Source organism: Rhincodon typus, chromosome 1, assembly GCF_021869965.1.
Source record: "Rhincodon typus isolate 14 chromosome 1, sRhiTyp1.1, whole genome shotgun sequence".
NCBI classification, from domain to species: domain Eukaryota; kingdom Metazoa; phylum Chordata; class Chondrichthyes; order Orectolobiformes; family Rhincodontidae; genus Rhincodon; species Rhincodon typus.
In genome coordinates this window covers 112422362-112447521 of record NC_063332.1, presented here as the reverse complement: position 1 = coordinate 112447521, position 25160 = coordinate 112422362, and the positions used below count along the sequence as shown (strand labels likewise).

Here is a 25160-nt window from a genome sequence, read left to right as displayed (position 1 = left end):
TTTGCTTACTGTCATTCCATTTTAAGTAACTTTTCCCAATTAATATTGTGTGGTCATCAAATCTGCCAATTTATGAAACTCTGCACTACTGCATTGTTATTCTGGCCTTAGCTGTGATAACGAACCTAAATCTAAAACTACAGAGATCATTGGATCCGAAGTGCTCTCTAAGCTTTAAGCCACTAACCAAGACAAAATTATTTGTTTAAAGAACACATTTTTTAAGCTTCAATTTCTTGATGAATTGTTTGTTAGACCTCAAACAGATGTATATAATAAAATGGTAAGAAACAGTGCAGTTCCATTTAACCATTTTAATTTGACTCCAAGTCCCAAGATATATATATCCCATTTGCATGATGAATACATACGTTCTTCCAAAATATCAGAATGCTCTTTTAGTGGATAATTGCTCATCTTTCACCGAGTATATCCAAAAATAACACTCACATTATGAACGGGAATAAGAGATGAGACCCTATTCTATCGTTAAATGATATCATGGATGAGCTGGCTCTCAACTCCATGCATATATATTGGCTCCACATCCCTATCTATCCTTAACTTGCAAATACCTTCTTATTTACGTTTTTAAATCAATAACTGATCTGGTAGGTAAGGCCCTCTAAAGTTCTTTGTTCACTGCGCTTCCACAAAGCATATACAGAGGAAAGGCTCCTGCTGACATCATTGATTCTCATCCTGTCCGTCTGTATTTTAGCCCTGGTGTCTGTGACCTGTTAGTGTGAATGAGCTGGTCAGTGAAGTCTGCGGTAGGGATGTGTGCAGCAAATAAGGGGGCAATGCATTAGGATGGCCAGGGATCAGGGTCTGAGTCCTGCACAGTGCATCGGTTTGTGTGTAATGTTCTTTTCCTTTAAAAGGCCTCACATGGTGGTTTTTGTTGCAGCCCTTCCACCACAGGTTGGGACACTTACCGTGCCCAGTCTTGGTGTGATCACAGCCGCTTTCTTCCTCATTGCACATTCTCGATGTCCAGCACCTTGGAAGGCAACAGTGAGTGCTCCTCAGCTAGTGGTTTTCAACCACCACATAGGTTGTATTGAGCCCCCAAACATTCAAATCCCTGTCCTTGTATGTTATGGTGGTTATCAGGATGGAAAAGGTTACTTTGGTCGTGCAGAATCAGTGGAAGGTGTACCATTTCTGTGGAGAACAGAGACAATGAGCCAAAATTTCCCCTCCTACGTTGGATGCACAGAGTCAGGAAATATCTCAATACTGCAAACCTGACTCTGGAAAAATTTCCTTGAATGGCAGAAATCTTATTACAGGGATCAGATATAGACTGAGTTGTTCAGAGGCAAACACAAGGGCTGCTGGGTACCAGGAAGGACCATTAATGGGCCTATCTTAGTGCTCCAGAGTTCTGTCTCCATTATCATAAGAACAGTAATGTCTTTTAGCTCTCATTCCCCAAACACTCTCCATGCTCCCTCATGGCCACCTCCCCCCAACCACCATAATGGCTTCTCATATCCTTCATGCCAACTTATGCTTCTCTACCCACACCCACAGCCCATCATAACCTCCATGTCAACAAGAGGCCCACTCATCCCATTTCCCAGTTAGCACCTCTGCCAAAACAGTGCTAACTCATGCCCCTTCCCATTACCTTTTTCTCTTACACTCTCTATTACAATTCATCCAGCATGAGGAGACCTCAGGAGCCATGTTGAGATGAAATGAAGTTCTAATGTTCACTAAATTGAAAAAAAATTCTCATTGATTGAAAACCCATTCAATTCATTTAAATTCTTTCAAGAAATTAATCCATCATAAATATATGCATTCATAGTCTGACATCAAAGACAGCTAACAGTTTAGTTAAAACTGTGAGTTGTCAAAACAGATTATAAATTTACAGGCCCCTGGCACTGACAACGATAAGATGTGGAAGCAGTAAACAGCACTAATTCTATAAAGATATTAGAATCACACAGTACAGAAGAGGCCCTTCAGCCCTTCCGGTCTGTACCACCAAAGACACACTACTACCTACACGTGTCTCGCACACTAGGCCATAGCATCAAATGCTATGAGACTTCAATTGCTGAACCACGTACTTTTTAAAGGTTGTGACATTACCTGCTTCAACTACCCTTCCAGGCAGTGCATTCCAGATTGCCAACACCCTGGGTGAAAAAGTTTTTCCTCAGATCTTTTCCAAACCTCCTACCTATCACTTTAAAATTATGGTCCCATGTTATTGAAACTTCAACTAAGGTGAACAGCTGCCTTCTATCTGCCCTGTCCATGCTCCTCATAATCTTATACACCTCAATCATGTCACACCGTCAAGCTTCTCTGCTCCAAAGAAAACAACCTGAGCTAATCCAGCCTCTCTTCACAGCTGAAATGCTCCATCTCAGGCAACATCCTGGCGAATCTCCTCTGCAGCTACTCCAGTGCAAACACATCCTTCTGATAGTGTGGTGACCAGAAATGTGCACAGTACTCCAGCTGTGGCTGAATCAAAGTTTTGTACAACTCCATAGCCTCCCTGCTCTTATAATATATGCCTTGACTGATAGAAGCAAGCATCCTGTGTGCCTTCTTAACTAACCTATACAGCCATCTTCAGGGATCTGTAGTCAAGCACCATCTTTTCCTCTGCTCTTCCTAGTGTTCTACCATTCATTGTCCTTTTATCCTGTTGCTTTTTCCGAAGTGCAAGACCTCTCAGTTATCAGGGTTAAATTCTATTTAACACCTTTCTCCTCACTATCAACCACCGAGTCAATCTTTCTGTCATCCACAAACTTACTTAACATCCCCCCAACATTCTCATCTGCATCATTTAAGAATATATAAAACAAATATTCTCAGGCATATATCAAAAAACATTTGTTGAAATTGCAAGCATTTTTTAACAATTGGCTGTTAATTTATTCAAAATTTAATGAGATGAGGATTTTAAATAAATTGATAGATTGACAGTACCATGGGCCTTAGCGACTTATTACACACATTCTTATCTACTTTTAACAATCCCAGTGGGTTGCTTTGTAGCACTGAACTCAAATGCTGCTGCAAAGAAAGAGGAAATTTTTCATCTTGCACTCAGCAAGTGTTGAAATGGAATAAAAGCCAAGTTTAGAAAATAACCATTTACGCAGCATAAGAAGAGGGTACTGATTGGTTGGACAATGGTTGGCATAATGATGTAGCATGAACTGTAACTGTCAATCTCAGTTAACTGATTACATTCAAACCAGGCAAGTCAGCTCTGAATGATCATTGCTGATCTGGCAGATCAAGACTTTGTTTAAATAGCCCAAGTTGTGTTTCAGAGATACTGGTTTTAAAAAAATTGTTTCTGATTGAAATTAGTTGCACTTTTAAATGCAGTTCTGCCTCCTTCAATTCCCTTCTGCTGAAAATGATGGGTGTTGGGCTCAGAGATGAGACTTCTAGAAATTGGGGCTCCAGTGCCATTTTGGCTACGGCACAGAGCACTTATGATTCCTTCAATATTTGGGCCAATGGCAATTATTATGATCCCAACTGATGTTACTATGAGGCAAATCAGGTTTCAGACTGAAATCTGGCTTAATAGATCAAATATTGCTTTCATTAATTTGATGCGGTGGTCATTCGCTAAAACACAAGCATGCAATGCTGCAAATTTAGTTCCACTCTTGTGGTCAAAAATTTTAATTGATAAGCTTCAGGGACAAGCTCATAAGCATTGACAATTAGCAGGACTGGCATACACTCGTATCTGTACGTGTCAAAACCCTACGTAACATTAAGGTCCAGGCATCTTTCAGTCACTTTATCTGTCTAGTGACCTTCTCAAGTCAGGTTAAATACCATTTGACACCATTCTGAGTAAACTTGGCCTCTAAGAGTATATTCTCAGTTAAATCAAATCCCTCATGGAATCAGAATTATCCAGCAGAATGTTACCTCCTTCTTTACTCGTTTCATTGGCCAACTCATGTTGTTGAAGTTCTCTATCTCTTTGGAGTTCAAGATACTTTAATTCCACTTTACTTTGTTTTTGTTTCTCCTCACCTTCCATGATTCTCTGTTTTTCTTTTCCTCCTTTCTGTTGCAAGTTTTCTCACCTATATATCCCTTTTTCTTTCTCTTCTAACTCATGTCTTTTCACTTCCCCTTCTTTCTAAGTCAATTTTTTTTATTTCTAATTGTGGATCTTAGCTGATTCTAGTTTGTATCCCCAATTTTAGGTTTCCTTTCTTCCAATTCTAAATGTTAGATAATCACTTGAAGCTTCTTAATATTACAAGATCCCACTTTCGTCTCTGTTTTCAAATTTCTGGCTAACTCTCTCAGTTTAGCAGTTCTCAAAGATTTCAAATAATCAATCGTTTTATCTTCCACATCTGGAAAATTCTTAGCAACATTCAAAGCCATCTTCAAAAGCCATGGAATAAACTTCACCACACCAGAGCTATTTTATGGCCAAAACCACACATACAAATTACTTTTAAGAGAAGGACACAGATCCCTCTCGAGTCCAATGAATTCTAATTCTGTAGTCCATAGACACCAAGATGATCTTTCACTGAAACACAAGCATGCAATCTGGTGTTAACAATAAAACACACGTTTATTAAGCCTAAGAAATGAAGATAAAATAGAATAAATCAAACTTTTTATATACATAAGCCAATTTGAAAGATATTAAAACACCCGATAAAATAAAATCCATCTATCCCAACATTATCACTTTACAGTACTCAAATACGAGAGACAGTTCCCTTCTCTATCACATTTATAGGTTTGACTTATCTGTTTCTTTCAATTTCTAATATTGAGAAGTTGATAACATTTTCCTTGTTCAGTCACACAATTGAGCTAAAATCTTCCAGCCTTCAATTAACCTATTCAGGTTTCTCACCAAATACTTCTGGTCTGTAATTTTCAAACTAAATTCTTTACATTAAGGTAACCAAATCCCTCACAGTTCTAAACTAACTCCTTCCTCTCGGTGAAACTGTCTTTACATTTAACCTCAGTTAGGTGTCCTATGAGCCGAAAACAAAATTTTTCCAACCAACAGTTTCTTCCCCTGGGTAAAAAAAATTCTTCATTCTGTTAAACTAAAAACAAGCTAATGCTCTTCAATGTTTACTCTCTTTTAGCTTAAAACTCTCAAAAATACTTACAAATTCCCATTATCACCCCAAACGCTATTCTTTCACACATACTGGTTTTTAAAACTATGGCTCCAGAAAGACTGACTAGTTAATTATTAAAACTCTCTCGCACATATAGACCAAACCCATGTATCACTACTTTAAAATCCAAACTCTAAAATAATTGATAATACATATAAAATCACACACCCTACAACATACAATGTTTAACTGAAGAAAATCGCAGTGAATCATAGTCCAAAGAAGTAGAACAACTTAAAATCCTAGTAAGGGATGGCAGTTAGCAGCTATTTTGAGTTCTAGTTAGCTGCTGGAGAAATTTGAGCAAGAGGACTGTGAATCAATACTGGTGGATCACTTCATGAAGCAATGCATCATTAAAAAAAAACTACCGTTAATTGAACAAGAGTTCACTGTAGTTCTAAAAACTAAATATAAATTTATTCCAGGACTTTTTCAGTCAGCTAGTCATGGGTAGCAAAGACATAAACATTTGATAAGAACTATTTTGGGATAATTATCAAAATAAATATATTGCAATATGAACATTGCTCTGCTGTCAGCAACCACAAACATTTTAATAAGTAAAATCTTAACCATGTAATTCCTCCTCTTCCTTTTTTACTGGGAAGTAAACTGTTGCCAGATGTTTCTCAATGTAGTTTGGGAGTAGAGAGCAACCCATTTGAGACATCTTCTTGCCTCCTACTTCTTGTTCAATGGGATGGTGGAACATTAATCTTTGATGTTGAAAACATAGTTGCCAAAAAAAAACTATACAACAGAATGGGTTAAACAGACAGAGGGTTACATACCAATCCATTAATTAACCTTCTAGCTGATAGTACATTCATTGTCTGTACCAAATTATCATCACATATGCTTTCCTCCTTGTCCTCCTCCAAGTTTCTCTCCAATATCATCACTTTATCTATTTTCTTCTAAAGGAGGACACTTGTGGTTATGGTAATGGTTTGTCTCAACCATTTCGAGTATATGCTCATTCTTCATACATGTCCTAGAATAACATGAACTGCAAAGTATTTTATAACCACATTTAATTCCTGGTATTTTCCATTATCAATTGGGACACGTCAACCAGGAGTTAGCAGAAATTTTGCCTCATTTCATTTCCTTGCACACAACTGTCAACAAATTTAGAAAGGGGCAAACAGCAAACAGGTAAAATCAAAGTAATAAAAGCCACTTTCCTAAACGTTGTCCCTTTAAGTTATAACATAAAATTGATCACATCAAATTAATGCATTAAGACCTGAATGAGTCAATTAAGTTTGTACTTTATGTGTATTAACAAAATACCATTTAAGGCATCCAGCAGTAAAAAGTTTGTATCTTATGACTTATATTTGTGCTGAAGCCACAGAAGTAAACACATGGTCATTTTAGAAGTTGCTGGGAGAGCTCAGCAGGTCTGGCAGCATCTGTGAAGAAAAATCAGAGTTAACATTTCAATTCCAGTGACCCTTCCACAGAACCGGGTCATTGGACTCAAAACGTTAACTCTGATTTTTTTTCTTCACACATGCTGCCAGACCTGCTGAGCTTTTCCAGCAACTTTGTTTTGTTCCTATTTACAGCATCTGCAGTTCTTTCGGTTTTTATTTTGTAAGGTCATTTTACTTATTTTTAAAGTATTGTTGATCTCTGATAACTCAATGGGCCTATGACAGAACGGGCCTATTTCAAAAATGCAAGCAGAAATGAGAATAGGAATCTGAAACCTGGTGTCTGATGCTGCATGTTTATTCAATCTAGCAGCTTAGCAATGGTTTGCTGGGTTCTTGCTGCGTTTTGGTAGCTTAGTGCCACTTTAACATTACTTTTACGTAAAGTCCCATTTTGGGTTTAATGTATTTGTAGCAGTCCAAATACTCATCCTATTTATTTCCCAATGATACAATCATCCAAATCACAATTATACTGCATCAGTATGATAAGGAAATAAACGCTGGAACAATTCAGAGCAAAAATTCACACTTTATCAAAGGATGGATCCAACAGTACAAACCTAACCTTCTCAGTGTGGCAAAAATTAAACTCATACTGAGATTAGAAAGATCAGTAGTGAAAAGAAAATAAAGTCTTGCAGAGGCCAAAAGGAACATTTGTTTGGACTAGCAGCCCCCTGTAGGTGTCATGTAATGGCACTGATTAGTGTGGCAGGTAGGTAATCCCCTTCTTCTGAGCCACAAACAGGCTTGTTAAACTCTCCAGCTGTGCCAACAGAAGACTCGGACCATGTGTCCTGAAAATACAATGCCCAATATTTTGTTTCTCCTCCTGTGGCAATAGTTACTTTACCTTAAAAAACACAGATATCAGAATACACTAATTCCGAGGTCAAGGAGTCATCTTTTGTCATCAGAAAAGCAGCATAAATCACCAACCACTCCTGACACATGGCCTGCTATCATGTATCGTGTTTTTGTTTTAAAAGTTAATATTCTGAGCCTTGCAGGAAGTGAGAACTCATAAATGGCAACGATGTTTCAGCGTTGCTTTCAGAAATGCCTACAATGTGAATCAAACAACTCTTGCTGAGAAAAGTGACCACTTCACACAGAACACAGCTGGCAAAGTTAATGGGGGTCAGATTTCATAGCTGCATGTGTATCATTCTAAAATATTTCAAACAACATGCCAGCAGAATGTAATTACATTTCATTTTAATTGTTTCTCTCACAAACCACACACTGCTGGCTCCTAGTACTGATCTCCCTTCTCTAATAGAAGGCATTGCTATACAACTACTTGTTCTTTTGACTCAAATTTTGAAAAAAGCAAATTGTCTTCAGTAAATGAAGATTAACCACCTTTGACAGGTTTCAGAACTATTCCTCAAGCTGGTGTAAGGAAGACCAAACAAGGCAAAACTATCAGCAGTAATATTTCAAATATAAAATATTTAGATTCAGTATCACCTTATACACACTGAGCTTACACTGACATACAAAGATGTAGAGCAAAGTATGCAACGTGTAGTGTTTTTGGTATGACCAAAATTCAATCCAATTTTTTATTTTAGGTTTACAAACTGTTTTGTTTTGAAGACCATCCAAGAAGGATAATCAGAAAACCGCCTGTGGAAGTACACAACTTTTAGCACTAAAAATAGAGCCAACACCCTGCATTGCAGTACACTTCTTTCACCCTGCTCTGTGTCATCTTCACGGAGGCAGGATGTGGGTGTGGCAGGGCTATCCTACCATACATAAAGAGTGACCAATCACATTCATTAAGGCCAATTAAAGGAGGTCAAATGGGATTTTTCTGATCAGCCTCATGGTCCCGAGAGCTGGTGGGACTGGTTTGGATGCTTGGCTCCCTCGTCATAGTGGTGCCAAATGCAAAAGTCATCTTTAATTTAAAGGTCTACAAGTTGGGCTGCAAGTGCCTCAATTTTGACACCTCCTCTCTCTCTCTCAGCCACCTTGCATTGCATCTGTTGCTGCTTTCAGACCGGAATGATTTAACCTGACTCTTCAGCTTTGAGAGCCCAACCACTGTCTTTAATTGCACAGAGAATCTACCCACTGTCCATTAACTGGCTGCCATGGACAAATTATGATGAGTGACTGTTTTGTACACGCTACAGATGGCAGAGTTCAGAAACCCATTTCAGAAATTCATTCCATGGGATGGGTTACTTTACTGAGGAAGGACATCATTTTGCTTGTCCTTCAGGAATAAAACCTTGGTCAAAGGGGGCATAAAGTCACTACTCCATTATAGTTTCAAAGAGAAATATTAGGATCAGGTTAAACTGAAACTCAACACTCAAGTCTGAATTACAAAAATGGATCACATCTCCCTAGGATTAGATGTAAAACGCTGAGCATGCTAGAACAGTCTTTGCATCCAGTTTCCACATACTGAATTGGAGAGTGCAGCCATACTATGGTAAGCAGCAAACAGACAGAGGTCAGGTAGTTCTCCACGGAGAGAAATAAAAATACAAGGGGAATCATCTTCAGCCACATCTGATTTCAACCAGCCAAGAAGAGACATGAAGAGGCATTTAGTAAAAGGAGTCTTGCCTGTAAATAATTGTATAAGTCACCTAGATTTGAAAATGCCTTTTGTTGTACATGAAGTAGCTATTATTTTATATTAATTGGACTTGTACAATTTTATGGCAATGTCATTATCAATAATCAAATAGAATGGGATCAATAAATGCGCTTGGATTAGTTATTTAAGTTTCTGCTTTAATCCTTCTGCATAGCTTCATTAGAAGATGGGTAGAAATCCCATAGAAGTGTCGTAAACTGCTACTTACATTGTTTCCTTGAAGTTTCTGTGAATTGATATGGCATTATAGTGTGGAGATGCTGGGGAGACCTTGCAGAAATGCTACTCAGCATTTGCAACATTAGCATAGACGGACCTTGTCATGTGAGAGCCAGTAAAATTGTAACTTATCATAGAGTCTACATAGAATGGAAGTTCACGTATAAAATAAACTTCTGAATGCAACTTATAATAAATAAGTTACACAAAGCAATTGGGAAAGTCCCCAAAGAAATTCCAGGCTAGGTTCTAGAGTTTCACTGGACACCTGTGGAACTTGACTAACATTAATCTTTCTGAACTACATCTGCCATTTCCTTAACGTATTCACATTTCCCTATTGTGCAAAAACAGCCTACATTTTAAGAAAGTAAAAAGTTACCAAACTTGGCTGCACCTTTTTAACGAATTTCAGGTTCCAACTAATTTTCATTTTGACACTTTAAAAGTAATCTTGTAAAAACCTAGGAGCACAATTTTCTGATTTTATTTTTAAAAGTATGGGAAAAAGCACGTTAGATGGCAATTGACAAGAAAACTCAAACAATCCCATGAGGATAACTCACTAAGAACTGACAATCCGAGCAAAGCTGAGATTTCGGCCCATCATAGGCCTTGGCGTTCTGGGTCATCGCAGGCGTTCTGGGTCATCACAAGCTACCATGAGTCAGACAATGGCACTTCCTAGGGCCTAAGGACTGTTATGCAAGGCCTACTCCTTGGGAGATCCAGTGGTGAGAAGATAATTTTTTTTAATCATCTTCTTGTGGGTTAGGCAACAATCAATCAATCCATCCATCCATCAATAATTAAGCTGTGCCTAAATTTCTTTGCTGTTTCATGTCTGTCTGCTGACCTCTATGCTCTAAAACGTTCCAGCTAACCATAATGGCACAGCTCCCACACCAAAGAGATATACACATAAATTTTCTTCATTACACCAGTTTAAAGTGTATGTAGAATTATAATCATTATTTTAGACATAGCAGGAAACAAACTGACAGTTCTTTTTTCAATACTTACTCAGGAGAACTGCACTATCAGAGTCATTGTGTCATACAGCACGGAAACAGACCCTTCGGTTCAACCAGTCCATGCTGAACATAATCCTAAGCTGAACTAGATCCACCTGCCTCCTCCTGGCCCATATCCCTTCAAACCCTTCCTATCCATGTACCTATCTAAATGTCTTTTAAACATTGTAATTGTACCCGCATCCACCACTTCTTCAGGAAGTTCATTCCACGCACGAACCACCCTCTGTGTAAAAATAAAATTTGCCCGTCATTTTTTTTTGTTCTGTGTCATTGAATGTATCTTTCTCTCATCAGTATAACTCACATTAAACATTGAGTAGCTTCTTCAATTGCACGTTCTTAAACATGCTGTGCTCAATATGTGTGAATGATAATTCAATTGCTTGAAATTTTAATTTTATAACTTTGCATATCCAAGCTTGAAAATGACATAAATTTAAGAAACACAGTCAGTTGCATGGAAGTTACAAAAGGTCATGAACTAAGTGGGTGGGAAAATTTATGATAGGTGGAGTCCAATGTGGAAAAACATGAGGTGAACCACTTCAGATCTGAGAAAGATCAATTATAATGGTGAAACCAAGAGGAGTAAAGGAATGTATGTGTTCAGGTAAACAACCACCTACAATTAAAACAAAAGTAATCCAGATGGAAAATGAAATCAGAAAATACCAGAAATATTTGTTTCAGAAATGATATAGAAAATCTTCTCCAAAGTTTCTTTTTTGTTATTAATAGTATACATTTGTCTATGTAATTATATATGTAATTATATTTACAAGAATGCATCTCTCACCAGCTTTCTGACTTTGTAACTTCAGGTGTTCTGGAGGCTTAACCTATTCTCCTGGAATGTGTGCTTTACAGTCCCAAAAGATTGGCATTTTGCTGGTTGAACACCATTGACATTGATACTCTCCCTCACACTGAGATGCTTATCGACCCTTGCTTTATCAAGTTCCCCACTGACTTCATCCCAGTCCAACCATGCTGAATGATTACCTATATTAGGATAAGGTTTGTACAGTATCATTGGACAGCCCCTTCGACATCATGATCTCTGCTAGTCTCAACCTATTAGATAAAGATAGCTTCTTTTGTTCAGATCCCCAATCCAAAGCTAATTCACCCATCCAAAATGTGACAACCATCTCATATAATATACCTACTGTAATGTATGACCTGATATACATGATAGGATTGTTCTTTTTTGTATATATCTTGATAGTCCCTAGGAGTCACTTTCTTTGGTCGTGTGGGGAGCTGATTCTTCAGCCTTTTGTCCATCCACATGTCAATGGTGCCAGACCACATTGGAGTGGGGTGGAGCTATAGTTTAGCAGCGCCATACAAAAGCCAGTATTCTTCAAGAGTGACTAAATTACACTGATCCAACATACAGCTCCCCCATTTGATTATGATTATCTCAGTGAGCTTTTGACATGTTCAAATCCAGAAATGGCTCTAAATCAGCTGAACCACTCATAAGCAAACTGCGGACTGTTGTTCGAAACAACCACATCAGGGTTCTCATGCATTGCTTATATCTCATGTAAGAGTCCAATAACTGCATCCATAGTTATAGAATGCAACTTCTTAACCTCCATCTGTTGGGAGCAATTAATCAATGAAAATAAGTTAGGACCTTCTGTGAAAAACAAAGAGTTGTGTCCACACATTTCCACAGTCTGGTGGAGAATATGGTAGGTAACAATGGCTCTCATTGTTATTGTATTTGGACAGTATGCATCTCACAATCAGTGACGAGATCCTTGATGTCTTGGAGATCCCAATCCACCACACCACTGACTGAGCTCTGACTCGGCACTTGGTGATCACCATGGAGACTGGCACAGCTTCCCTGGAACATCTTCCTGAACCAGTCATTTGTCATACAATAATCTTATCGATAATTGCAAAATGCTATTGTTTGAAGTACATTTTCATAGCCAATCTGTTGGGTCTTTGATCTGGCCAATGTTCAACACAATGCTAAAGGATGTTGAAACATCCCTTGTTCCTCTAGGATCTTGCTCAGCTGACTCTGGTCAGCTGGACACTGCCGATGTCTCAGTTTGGTGAATGAACTCAATACCATACATGGTAAAGCTATTTACTGAAGCCCTGGAGAGAGCATCTCCCATTGTTTGCAGTTTTCTTTTCCCATTGTTTCATAGAAAACCTCCAAGATGAGAAGGACGTAGGAACAGTGCCATCAAGCATACATAAAATAATGATTTGTGATGTTATTATGACCACTTTCAACCTTAGATTGCAGTCTGAAAATCTCTTGCAAGCCAATGTAACCAACAGAACCACCTTCTCCATTACGGCATTTTGTACTTCTGTGTCTGATAGTGCTTGTAATGTGAAGTAAACTGGATTATTATACCAGTTTTGTTATTCCTGGGAGAACACTGCCCCTAATCTTGTTTTGAAGCATCAGCTGCTCTGATGATTGGAAGGGATAGATTATTGTATGTTCAGACATCTGTGGATGTCAACATGCCCATGATTCTCTGAAAATCAAACTCTTAATGTATGTTCTAAGATGATCCTTCCATTTTCTTGAACAGGTTCTAAGTAAGGCAAAACTTTTGCCAACAGATTTACCATCTCTAAGGATCTTTAAGTGATCCTGGATTGACTTTGGAGTGTGCAACTCTCCAATGGCTTTAGTCTTCTGAGGATTCACCATTAAAACTGGAATCAATCAGAATTGGGGGGAAATCTCTCTGCTGGTTGGAATCATACCTTTTACAAAGGAAGATGGTTGTAGGTTTTGGACGTCAGTCATCTGGACTCCAGGACATCTGTGCAGGCATTCCTAAGGGTATTGTCCTAGGTCCAAACATCTTCAGCTGCTTCATCAATCACCTTCCCTCCATCAAAAGGTTAGAAGTATAAATGTTCATCAATGATCACACAATGTTCAGCAACATTTGTGACTCCTCAGAGTCTCTGATATTAAGTTTATGGCAATATAACTTCTGATGCCATACTTTCCTACTGCGAGTATGTATTTTGTTTGCTTAAAATACTTTTATTTTGCAGTAATGGTAGTTCTGCTGGTCTTTTCTTTGCCATAATGGAGCTTTCTCATGTTTTGTGGCTACTTTGAAGGATTCCCACATTCTCACTGTTAAAATGTCCTTCACAGGTAAAATGAGAGATTTATGCCTCTTTCATGTTAACCACTGTTTTACTGAATAACTCTCACTTCTTGTGGTTTAAATAAATGTTTCTGCCTTTAATGTAGCTCTTGAAAAGATCTCCTGCTTTTTCCTTATCCTGAATAAAGTTTTCTTCATTTTCCGTCCCTATTAGCTCAGGTCTGCCTCGCATTTTATTCTGCTCAATGCTATCACTTTAATTACTGGCTTTACAATGCCTCTGGGTCTGTGACCTTCGAATAAAACCTTTTTTATAGCCTTTTACTTACATTTATTTTCTTTACTTACGTGCTGCTTCATACCCTCTCAAGATGGCAACAACGCTCAATCTGAGCTGCAAGCAATCATTTTCACTCTCACTTTTCCAGTATGGATTACTGCACCATTTTAATATTTCCCCTGGCCCACTAGAATTTTAAGCCTTACTCACAGAACTTCCAATATCTGTTCATTCACCCTGAACTCCCCCTCAAGAGCGCTCCCACTGGGCACCACCTCATGGTGAGCCTGTATCTGCTTTGTACTAATTCTTGTTCTTCGAGGAGTTGCTTTTTTTTTACTGTTGCAACACATCCCTTACCAGATCTGAAACTTTCTTGTTGAATGATTGCTACAAAGGTTTCTTCTGTAAGGTTCTTAAATGTTCAGCTCTTCCCTGCTGATAACTGTGCTCTATGAGCTGGCAACCTAAAGCTGAGTGGGAAGATCTCTCTGCTCTGCACACCATGAGCAGTCAAATCAAATTGACACCACTGCCTACCTTGACGCATGGACGTACCAGCTCACTATACTGTATGAGCTGATGTTCATGAAAGCTTGCCAACAGCCTGTTTAAGTATTGGAAACTACAGGGCTGGCTTGGTTAAGAATAATAGGCAAAAACACTTCTTGGTATAACTAGAGACTCTTGCAGTTAACACGATAAAGTTTATTGCAAAAGTTACAGGTTAGCATTGATATGGTAGTCACCGTTATGGAGACTTTGAGCAGGATCTGATGTTAGGTCTTTCTCCTTCGAGATTCTGAGCTGTTCTACCCACAAGTGCATAGAACATCATCATAGTTGGTGAAGCTTTAACACCTTTCAAAATTAACATTTTCATGCCCATATACAACAGTGCTCAACAAAATTGGCAGCACCAATGGAGACAGAAATGAACTAAATTTTCCAAATTCTATAGAGATGCCTTTTGGGGAAGAAGAGGGGTGAGGAAAATTCAATCACAGAGGCAGCCTGTCGCCTGTTCCTGCATTTGTGCACTTTTCCCAGACCCAAGCTCCCAGCAGTGACAGCAGTGCACGTGAAACTGGCAGGTAGCCAAATTGGGCTCTTAATACACCATCCATCAAAATCTCAAATACCTTTTATCTGCAAAATTGTCTCTCAGCATTGTAATTGCATACCTGCCTGTGTAAATATTTTGTGTGTTCTTAGTGGGGTGGGGTCGCATTTGCAAAAAATCTCACAAAGCGATCAATTAGGAACAGCACCTTTGTAGTAAAGAACTTTGATAAACTTCCACATAAACGCCATTTGATCACAGACATCAAAATGGTTGTCAAGTCTTCACAAGCTAATTCTCCATTTAACCATTAACTGCTGCAGAGAATAAATTGCTTTCTTGTTCAGTGGTGACACAGGGCATAATAATTTGGAGCCTCGATGCCACAAAATTTGAGGTCTAGGCTGTTTTCCAGTAAAGATCTGTTCAATATTCAAATGGATATTTGATCCCTCCACTTACAGGTCGAATTGTCACTGAAGTGGTTTCCCTTACATCCTGACACGTGGCTTGCACTGGATTTTCCTGGGATACAGAGAGAGTTACCTGACTGCTTACTGACTAAGCTTAGCCTGGACAGACCAAGGATCTGGGAAAGTTATTAACAGGCTCACAAAAAGAAGTAATTGAAATGTTAGCTCACGTGGACACAGAAAGGAAAAGAATTGCTGCTGCAGTTAACTTTTTAAAAAAAAAATCCAGATCAGACAACTTGGCCATCCAAAATAAAGACTCAGCAAATTTACCAGTGAGGTCAAAGTCTGCATTGACTGACTACAGGCTGTCGTACTGCTAACGTGGTACACTGTGTATATCTTTTTACATTTTTTTTTGAGTCACTCATGGGACATGGGCATCACTGACTGCCCAGCATTTATTGCCCATTCCTAGTTGTCATTGAAGTGGTGGTGGTGAGCTGCCTATCTGAACTGCTGCAGTCCATTTGGTGTAGGTAGACCCTCAATGCCAGCAGGGAGGGAAATACAGTCCTGCTTCTGGTTTTAGGGGGCAGGATGAGTTGCAGAGGACCATTTGGTTCATGGGATGTAGGTTGGGCATTTAATGATTAAAATGTCTCTGTACGTTAATATAAATAGTCAGTTCTAATTTTCTGTTAGCTGACTTTCCCAGGCCTCGAGAACCCTGGAATATGAAAGGAAAGGAGGCAGGAAGGTCTGTAAATGCTAACGTAGTTGTTGAAAACATATGTAGAAGGTGAGCCAATGGGACAAGAACAGGTAGGTATCATGGTCATTTTTTGTTACCTATAATATTGCAGCATTATCTTTTGTCATCTTTGTTTATTTGCATCGTAACTGGAACATACACTCTGATTCCAATGAGATCTCTGTCATGTATGTTAACTTAAAGTTTATTACCAAATAGGTCATTAATTAAGTCAAATCTCGTCATGTTATTGGCCTTTTGATTTTGCAAGTATTGCTTGCTCTGTGTTTCAATGTCACTTTATTCCTGTCAAATTCTGCGTTCATTCCCATTTCATTGCTGCAGCACTTTGGTACATGTTATTGAGTGATTTGGTGGCACAGTGTTGTGACCATACCCTCAAAACGGAGAACCTATTTATGGCTCAGAAATAGTTTGAATAGCTGAATTATTACATATTAACTCGTAATGGGAAATAGTAGGTTATACCAAAAATGTATAAAAACAGTGCTGATTTCATTCAAAATGATTAACTTTACCTGTACACTTTATTGCAGCAATTGCTTTCACTATTTAGATGGAAGAAAAAAAAGAAGAAACTTGATCTCCTCTTACCCGCGTGTGCGTTCTAATATGCATCTTTAATCCATCATTCTTGCTGAAAGCTTTGTCACAGTAGGGACACTGGTAGGGGCGCTCACCTGCATACAAGGCAGATAACCATCAGTAAAACAGAAAGCAGTCTACAGAATGACAGAAGGGAGCTGCTGCTTCGGCACATCAAGGGAGCACAGCATGGCCAGGGTGTACACTTTCTCCTCTAGTCTTAACTTTTTATTTGATCAAACAGGGAGATCAGAGCTTTGGAAAATCTTTGTATAAAGAAAGATTCCCCTCGGTCACTTCATGGCTGGATCAAAGTTTTACTTTGAACTATTTGCTCTTTGCAAACAAGATGTATTGCCACACATAGATCTATTTTTTTTCTAAAAGGCAACAGGAATCTAATGTATGCATTGCCCATTCCTATTATTGCATGTTTAGTATTAATTGCCAGCCAAATGGGCCCCAACATATAAAATTTTACTTTGACACAAATTAAAGTTCTATTTTAATGTTTTTTAAAAGCAGTTTAAAAATCATTAAATTTTAAAATGTAGAATGTACCCAATGTTTGTTGTAAAAAAACTCAGTACAAAATAAAGAGCTTTGCGAAAGTTAATTTTCTTTCTGATGCTTCTTAATGTATCACTGATCCCTTTAAGTGAATGCCCAATATGCAAACATTTCTTTGATAGGAACAGCAAATAAATTCCAAAAATAACTGTGTATTAATTATGGATAGTAGGAACTGCAGATGCTGGAAAATCTGAGACAACAAGGTGCAGAGCTGGATGAACACAGCAGGCCAAGCAGCATCGTAGGAGCAGAAAGGCTGACGTTTCGGGCCTTGACCCTTCATCAGAAATGGGGGAGGGGAAGGGGATTCTGAAATAAATAGGGAGAGAGGGGGAGGCGGATAGAAGATGGATAGAGGAGAAGATAGGTGGAGAGGAGACAGACCGGTCAAGGAGGCGGGGATGGAGCCAGTAAAGGTGAGTGTAGGTTGGGAGGTAGGGAGGAGATGGGTCAGTCCAGGGAGGACGGACAGGTCAAGGGGGCGGGATGAAGTTAGTAGGCAGGAAATGGGGGTGCAGCTTGAGGTGGGAGGAGGGGATAGGTGGGAGGAAAAACAGGTTAGGGAGGCGGGGACGAGCTGGGCTGGTTTTGGTATGCGGTAGGGGGAGGGGAGATTTTGAAGCTTGTGAAATCCACATTGATACCATTGGGCTGCAGGGTTCCCAAGCGGAATATGAGTTGCTGTTCCTGCAACCTTCGGGTGGCATCGTTGCGGCACTGCAGGAGGCCCAGGATGGACATGTCGTCTGAGGAATGGAAGGGGGAGTTGAAATGGTTCACGACTGGGAGGTGCAGTTGTTTATTGCGAACCGAGCGTAGGTGTTCTGCAAAGCGGATTGCGAACCGAGCGGAGGTGTTCTGCAAAGCGGATTGCGAACCGAGCGGAGGTGTTCTGCAAAGCGGATTGCGAACTGAGCCCTCCTCCCACATCAAGCCGCACTCCCATTTCCTGCCTACTAACCTCATCCCGCCCCCTTGACCTGTCCGTCCTCCCTGGACTGACCTATCTCCTCCCTAACTCCCCACCTACACTCACCTTTACTGGCTCCATCCCTGCCTCTTTGACCTGTCTGTTTCCTCTCTACCTATCCTCTCCTCTATCTGCCTCCCCCTCTCTCCCTATTTATTTCAGAACCCCTTCCCCTCCCCCATTTCTGATGAAGGGTCTAGGCCCGAAACGTCAGCCTTACTGCTCCTATGCTGCTGCTTGGCCTGCTGTGTTCATCCAGCTCTGCACCTTGTGTATTTATTATGTTTATTCCCAATAATGAACTTCAGCTGTTTGTCCTTATTTAATGTTTACTGCTGTTCCCACAACTACAATGGAGACCACAACTAAAATTCAGTTATTTTCTGAAACATTTTATTTCAATACACTATGAAATTAAACAAATAAAATGCCACAGTTTTCAACTTCAATGGTTTACTTTTCAGAACTTCTTTTCAGAAGTTCCATCGCCGCTTAAAAAAAATCCAAAATACTCTGGAACAGAATAATGTTTCCAATTCTGAATGCATGGTTCTGATGATTGAGTAAAATATTGTGAACATCAAGTTATTCACCCAAGTGCAGTTAGTTACCAGATGTATTTAATCAGAAGTTTGAAGTATCAAACTTGACCAGTAGGTCAAATATTTAACTTTAATATTTTAAAACTGTTCTCCTTTATGCTTTCTAATGTATACATGTGATTGAAATTTGCCCAGAAATGGTGACTCATTGTTGCGCTGAGAGAAACAACAAATAGCGGAGACAACATTAAAAGATGCCGAAAGAACAGGCATACTCAAAAAAAAATCCACCGAATACTAGATTATCATGAATTATTTATTGTCACAAATATCGAGAAAGATGATACTGAAAAATGCTTTGTTGCCACAATCCAGCGCCATTTTGAGTTACAAAAAGAATTTTTAAAATTACATAAATAGAGTTCATCTTCTGTACAAGGGGTCTTCAAACACAGCTCCAGGGCTTCTGCAAGGTCTCTGCAAACTGTGCCCAACCTCAAGAAGTCCCGGCACCGCAGGCCTGCTGGGGCCAGGAATCCCTGCCCTGGGCACCACCGCAGCTGACGACCCACCGAGCGGTACACCAGACAATAACCTGCCGAGTCCACACTTCAGGTTTATTGCAGCCAGGTGTGCTCGCACCAGGCACTGCCACTGCCAACGACCCGCTGAGTCCACGCTCTGGGCACTGCCAACGACCCACCGAGCACCGCTCTGGCTTTCCCATGATGTCAGAAAATGAAGGAGAGAAAACGATGAGAAAGGAGAGAAAAAGGATGAAGCCGGCCTGGATCGAAGGGCTACCAACCATGTCGGTTTTACATGTTCATACCTGCTTACCTACCTTTGAAAATGGAATACCTTTCTTTTAAAGTCAAATGATGATTTCAACTATATTTATTCCTGGTCTCGACATGTCCAAAGTACATTTACATTAGGTTTAGCTAATGTGCATCGACCCAATATAAAGAAGCTTTCTAATTCAATCTCTGAGAAATTCTATTTATCCCTGCCTTTGCCACACCTAAAACAATAAAAATCAATGTAACGTAAGATGATGGTTAATGATAAAACATTTATCCATCTGTCTGTTATCACACAAACTATGATTATGTGTGCTGTAAAGAGATGATCTATCACAATAAATTCCATTTAATGTATATACAATAAAGACATGGCTGTTTCAAGGTAATATATCAAATAAAAATAAGCAGCCCGACTGAAAGGCATCTGATGAAATCTTACTTTGTTCTCTAACTTTGATAAGAAAGCTAAATAGTTTTTCCTAAATTGCATGCATTGAGAGAATTGGGAATGATATGAAAATCAAACAGACATCAAGAGAAGTGGGAAAAGGGACGGATGGTCTGACAGACTAAGAGAGAGGGACTAAAGAATTACTCAAACAAAACATGATGATTGGATCTGTCTTGTTCAGACTAGTGTTTGATGTGTCGGATTCTTGAGGCAATATAAGAGAGAAATGATGAAAAAGACTAAAAGCAAGAATCTAGAGCTTAACAATTCAATATTAAACAGGAAACAACTAATTATTATGAAAAATTCAAGAAGGGATTTACCGGGATGTTGCTGGGAATGAAGGGTTTGAGATATAAGGAGAGGCTGGATAGGCTGGGGCATTTTCACTGGTGTGTAGGAGGTTGAGGGATGACCTTATACAGGTTTACAAACTAAAGATTATAGATAAGGTGAGTAGCAGGTATCTTTTCTCTAGAGTGTGGAATTTCAAGAATAGGGAGTATATTTTTAAGATGAGAGGAGAAAGACATGAGAGGCAATTTTTTTAACACAGAGTGTGGTTAATGTGTGGAATTAACTTCCTTAGGAAGTGGTGGATGCGGGTATAGTTACAATGTTTAAAACATATTTAGATAAGTATATGAATAAGAAATGTTTGGAGGGACATGGGCCAAGTGCAGGCAGGTGCGACTAGTTTAGTTTGGGATTATGGTTGGCAATGGACTGGTTGGACCCAAGGGTCTATTTCCGTGTGACATGACTTTATGACTATGACTGTATAACTCTAGATCAAAAATAGTGTAGCCTGTGGACTGTATAAATGTCACATAATACTAAACCACAGTTTGACTCGAACAGATATGAAGCCAGTGAAAAGCAACTTAAGAAGATTTCTGCAAAGGAATAGACGGTATGTCAAGGACTAAATAGTTTCTTCAATGGGTTAAATGGTTGGAAATATTATGGGGCATCAGGAAATGGCTGATGTGTTAAATAAATTTTTCACATCAGTCTTCATAAATGAAGACCTCAGATAAATTCCAGATCCAGCTATACTGACTTTGGAATCTACAACATGTGCAGAGGTCAGTAAAGCATGTGCTGTGAATAAACTTGAGCAATTAAATATTTATAAGCAGCAAAAGCAGATGGCACACACCTTACAATGCTCTCTGAAATAAATGAGAGAAAAGGCAATATTCTCTTCATGGTATTCGTGGTTATATACACACACAACAGAAATTGGATTCAAGGATTACATGACAAATATAGATCACGGAATCACCAGACCAATGATGACAATGCAACAATACTCAAAAGTAATTTAGTGGGATACCATCAATGGCTATTTATATATTATGCCTCAAAAACAATCAGAACTCAGTGAGTGTGCTACAAAGATAACACAGCAGATATAACATGTGACAAATATAATCAACAATGGTTTTACATATGGGACTTCCGACAAAGATTAAGGTTCATCAAACAAAAGGCAAACTGTTAACTACAAAAGAAAGATGCATAGTTCTCCTCTTAATTTTGAACTCCTTCTCAGTCAGTTACAACACATAATTTGTTTATTTTGTTTTGCTTCCCTTTTAGCACATAGTTATCACATCTCAATTAAACTAGTCTAGCTCTGTTTAAGAAGGAGGGAGGCAGAAGACAGGAAACTATAGGCCATTAACCTGTCCTCGGCTGTGGGTAAGATGTTAGAATCCATTAATAAGGATGAGATTGCAGAGTACTTGGAAGTGCATGGCAAAATAGGGCTGAGTCAGCATGACTTCGTCAGGGAGAAGTCATGCCTGACAAATCTGTTAGAATTCCTTGAGGAAGTAACGAGAAAGTTAGACAAAGTAGAGCCAGTGGATGTGATCTATTTGGATTTCCAGAAGGCCTTTGACAAGGTGCCAAATTTTGGCACATATCCCTCCAAACCCTTCCTGTTCATATACCCATTCAGATGCCTTTTAAATGTTGTAATTGTACCAGCCTCCACCTTCCTCTGGCAGTTCATTCCATACACGCACCACCCTCTGCTAAATAAGATAAGAGCCCATGGTGTTAGGGCAAGGTACTGGCATGAATAGAGGATTGGCTGACTGGCAAAAGGCAGGGAGTAGAGATAAAGGGGTCTTTTTCAGAATGGCAGCCAGTGACTAGCGGAGTTCCGCAGGGGTCAGTGTTCAGGCCACACCTATTCACATTATACATTAATGATCTGGACGAAGGAACTGAGGATATTGTCGCTAAGTTTGCATATGAAGCAGAGATAGGTGAAGGGGCAGGCAATGTTGAGGAAGTGGAGGCTGCAGAATGTCTTGGACAGGCTTGGAGAGTGGGCAAAGAAGTGGCAGATGGAATATAATGCGGAAAAGTGTGATATTATGCACTTTGGTAGGAAGTATAGATGCATAGACTATTTTCTAAACAGGGAAAGGCTTTGGAAAACTTAAGGTTAAAGTACAGGTTCAGTTAGCAGTTTGGAAGTCAAATGCAATGTTAGCATTCATTTCTAGATGGCTGGAAAACAACAGCAGAGATGTACTGCTGAGGCTCTACATGGCTCTGGTCAGGACACATTTGGGATATTGTGAGCAGTTTTGGGACCCATATCTAAGGAAGAAAATGCTGGCATTGGAGGGGGTTCAGAGGAGTTTACAATAATGATTCTGGGACTGTTGGAAAGATGTTGTTAAACTTGAAAGGGTTCAGAAAAGATTTACAAGGATGTTGCCAGGGTTGGAGGGTTTGAGCTACAGGGAGAGGATGAATAGGCTGGGGCTATTTTCTGTGGAGCATCGGAGGCTGAGGGGTGACCTTACAGAAGTTTATAAAATCATGAGGGGCATGGATAGGGTGAATAGTCAAAGTCTTTTCCCCAGGGTAGGAGAGTCCAAAACTAGAGGGCTTAAGTTTAAGGTGAGAGTGGAAAGATTTAAAAGAGACCGAAGGGACAACTTTTTTCACGCAGAGGGTGGTGCGTGTATGGAATGAACTGCCAGAGGAAGGTGGAGGCTGTTACAATTACAACATTTAAAAGGCATCTGAATGGGTATATGAACAGGAAGGGTTTGGAGGGATATGTGCCAAATGCTGGCAAATGAAACCAGATAAATTTAGGATATCTGGTTGGCATGGATGATTTGGACCAAAGGGTTTGTTTGCATGCTATACATCTCTATGACTCTATAACATTAAAATTGGCCTCAGCAACTCTGACCAGGGTGGTTGGGTTGGGAAGAGGAAGAAATTTTCTCAGGATTGCTCTCCTTTAAAATTATCCAGCAACTCCTGTTTGAAATACAATTACATAGAAATCAAAGAAAAAAGTAGCTTTGTGTTGGCTGCAATTGCCTTCAATCATTGAATGAAAAGTTCACACTCAGTTTAGCCAATGTATGAAGAATGGACATCCGGGAAAGACACCAGAAGCTAAATGTTACACACTAAAATATAACCCAACAATGAGTTATTGGTCTGAGGTGATTGCAGGAAAGGAGAAGCAAAAGGAAAAGAAAATTTGCAAAAAAAAGGGAAAAGACATTTATTTTTAAAAAAAGAGCAGAAAGAAGATGACATTCCAAAGCTCTACCTTCATAAAAAGTCACCACACAACAAAACGTTGTACAGTCAATTGTGAAATTTCAGCATGTCAAAATACTCCATAAAACTTCATCATAATTTGTTCTAGGCTCCCTACTCTTTTCAAACACCATACTGTGGGATGTACTCATTACAAAACATCCTGGTGGCACCCAGATGTGGCCAGGTGATTAGAATAACTAAAGTTCATAAGATTAAAACGAACTGAATACAGTAAGTGCTGAGCTGAAGAAAGGCAGATGGATTTCAAAATGATTAAGTAAAAGGGAATTCATGCTGATTCAGGAAATATGAACCATGTGTACATAGTGGATGGATCCTATTTAAAATGGGCCAGTTAATTGTAAAACAGGGCAAAGCTCAATAGTACAGGGATACACCAGCAGATACCCCTCTTTGCAGGGAGTACAACAATGATGTTTTTTCCTACAGTGCTCCCTTTTTTATAGGGTAAACACCATTCAAAACTGAGATCACGTTAGCAGTAAATATGAATGAACTTGTATCTGAGTTTAGGAGAAACTGAAGAGAACATGTAATGTGGGTTCATCACATAGAAGGGAACAGATTAGATTAGTTAAGAAGAAAAGTCATACAAGATTTGAAATATGAAGTCTGTTTCTCTCCCCGCAGATGCTGCAGACCCGCTGAGTTTTTCCAGCATTCACAGTACTTTTCCTTTATCCATGAATGTAATGTTAGATTTTCATCAGGTCAGCCACTAATAAATAAACACTTTAAAACTAAATTCAACCCATCTCAACAGCACACCACCTGCTATTTCAATGAACAGGCTACCAGCCTGCATGCAGTAGGTAGGTTGCTCATTCAAATATTTTAATGAGATTGCATGCCTCAGATGTTAATTGTGTTTCAGATTTAATCTTAATCAATCGGACTTCTCCAAATTTGGGAAATCCAGCATCTAAAGAGACATGAGAATTGCTGCATGATATTACAATGTACAGATAGGCAATTGAACTTAAACAGCCTTCCTACCTCTGTATTCTCAACATAGTAAAATTAAAATGTTAAAAGACTCTCAAAATTGACCTGAATGATTCCTAACCAGACTTTTTAAGTAACCAATCCCAGATTTGCAAAGAATAACAATCCCCGACACCGTTAAAGACTTAGCGATTTATTAACAATTCAATAACTTCAGTAGAGCAAAATTAAATAACAAAGTATTTTCATTGGTCTACACTTTAACCCCAAAAATGTTTCTTTTCAGCCCCATTCACATAATAGTCAGACAAGGGATAAAGTTAAGAGATAAAGAAGAGGAAAGGAAAAATAAAACTGGCTAGAATTCTGAAGTGGTTTTCATAATGTGTTGTTCCACATATAGGTGGTGGTTTCTGGATTGACTTTCTGAAGATGTTGATCAGCTCGCTCAGATAAAGCCAGTAATACTCATAAACAGAGATAGTAGGAACTGCAGATGCTGGAGAATCTGAGATAACAAGGTGTAGAGCT

The 25160-nt window shown here is 39.1% G+C and overlaps 1 protein-coding gene across 4 annotated transcripts in view; it reads right to left on the bottom strand.

Annotated features, from left to right (window-relative positions):
• prdm5 (PR domain containing 5) overlaps positions 1-25160 on the bottom strand; it is a 303364-nt gene that overhangs the window by 24573 nt on the left and 253631 nt on the right. For all 4 annotated transcript variants that reach the window (XM_048600193.1, XM_048600197.1, XM_048600207.1 and 1 more), the window contains one exon: positions 16737-16822. In XM_048600193.1, coding sequence (XP_048456150.1) covers positions 16737-16822 — 86 coding nt within the window. The remainder of the gene's footprint in view (positions 1-16736; positions 16823-25160) is intronic.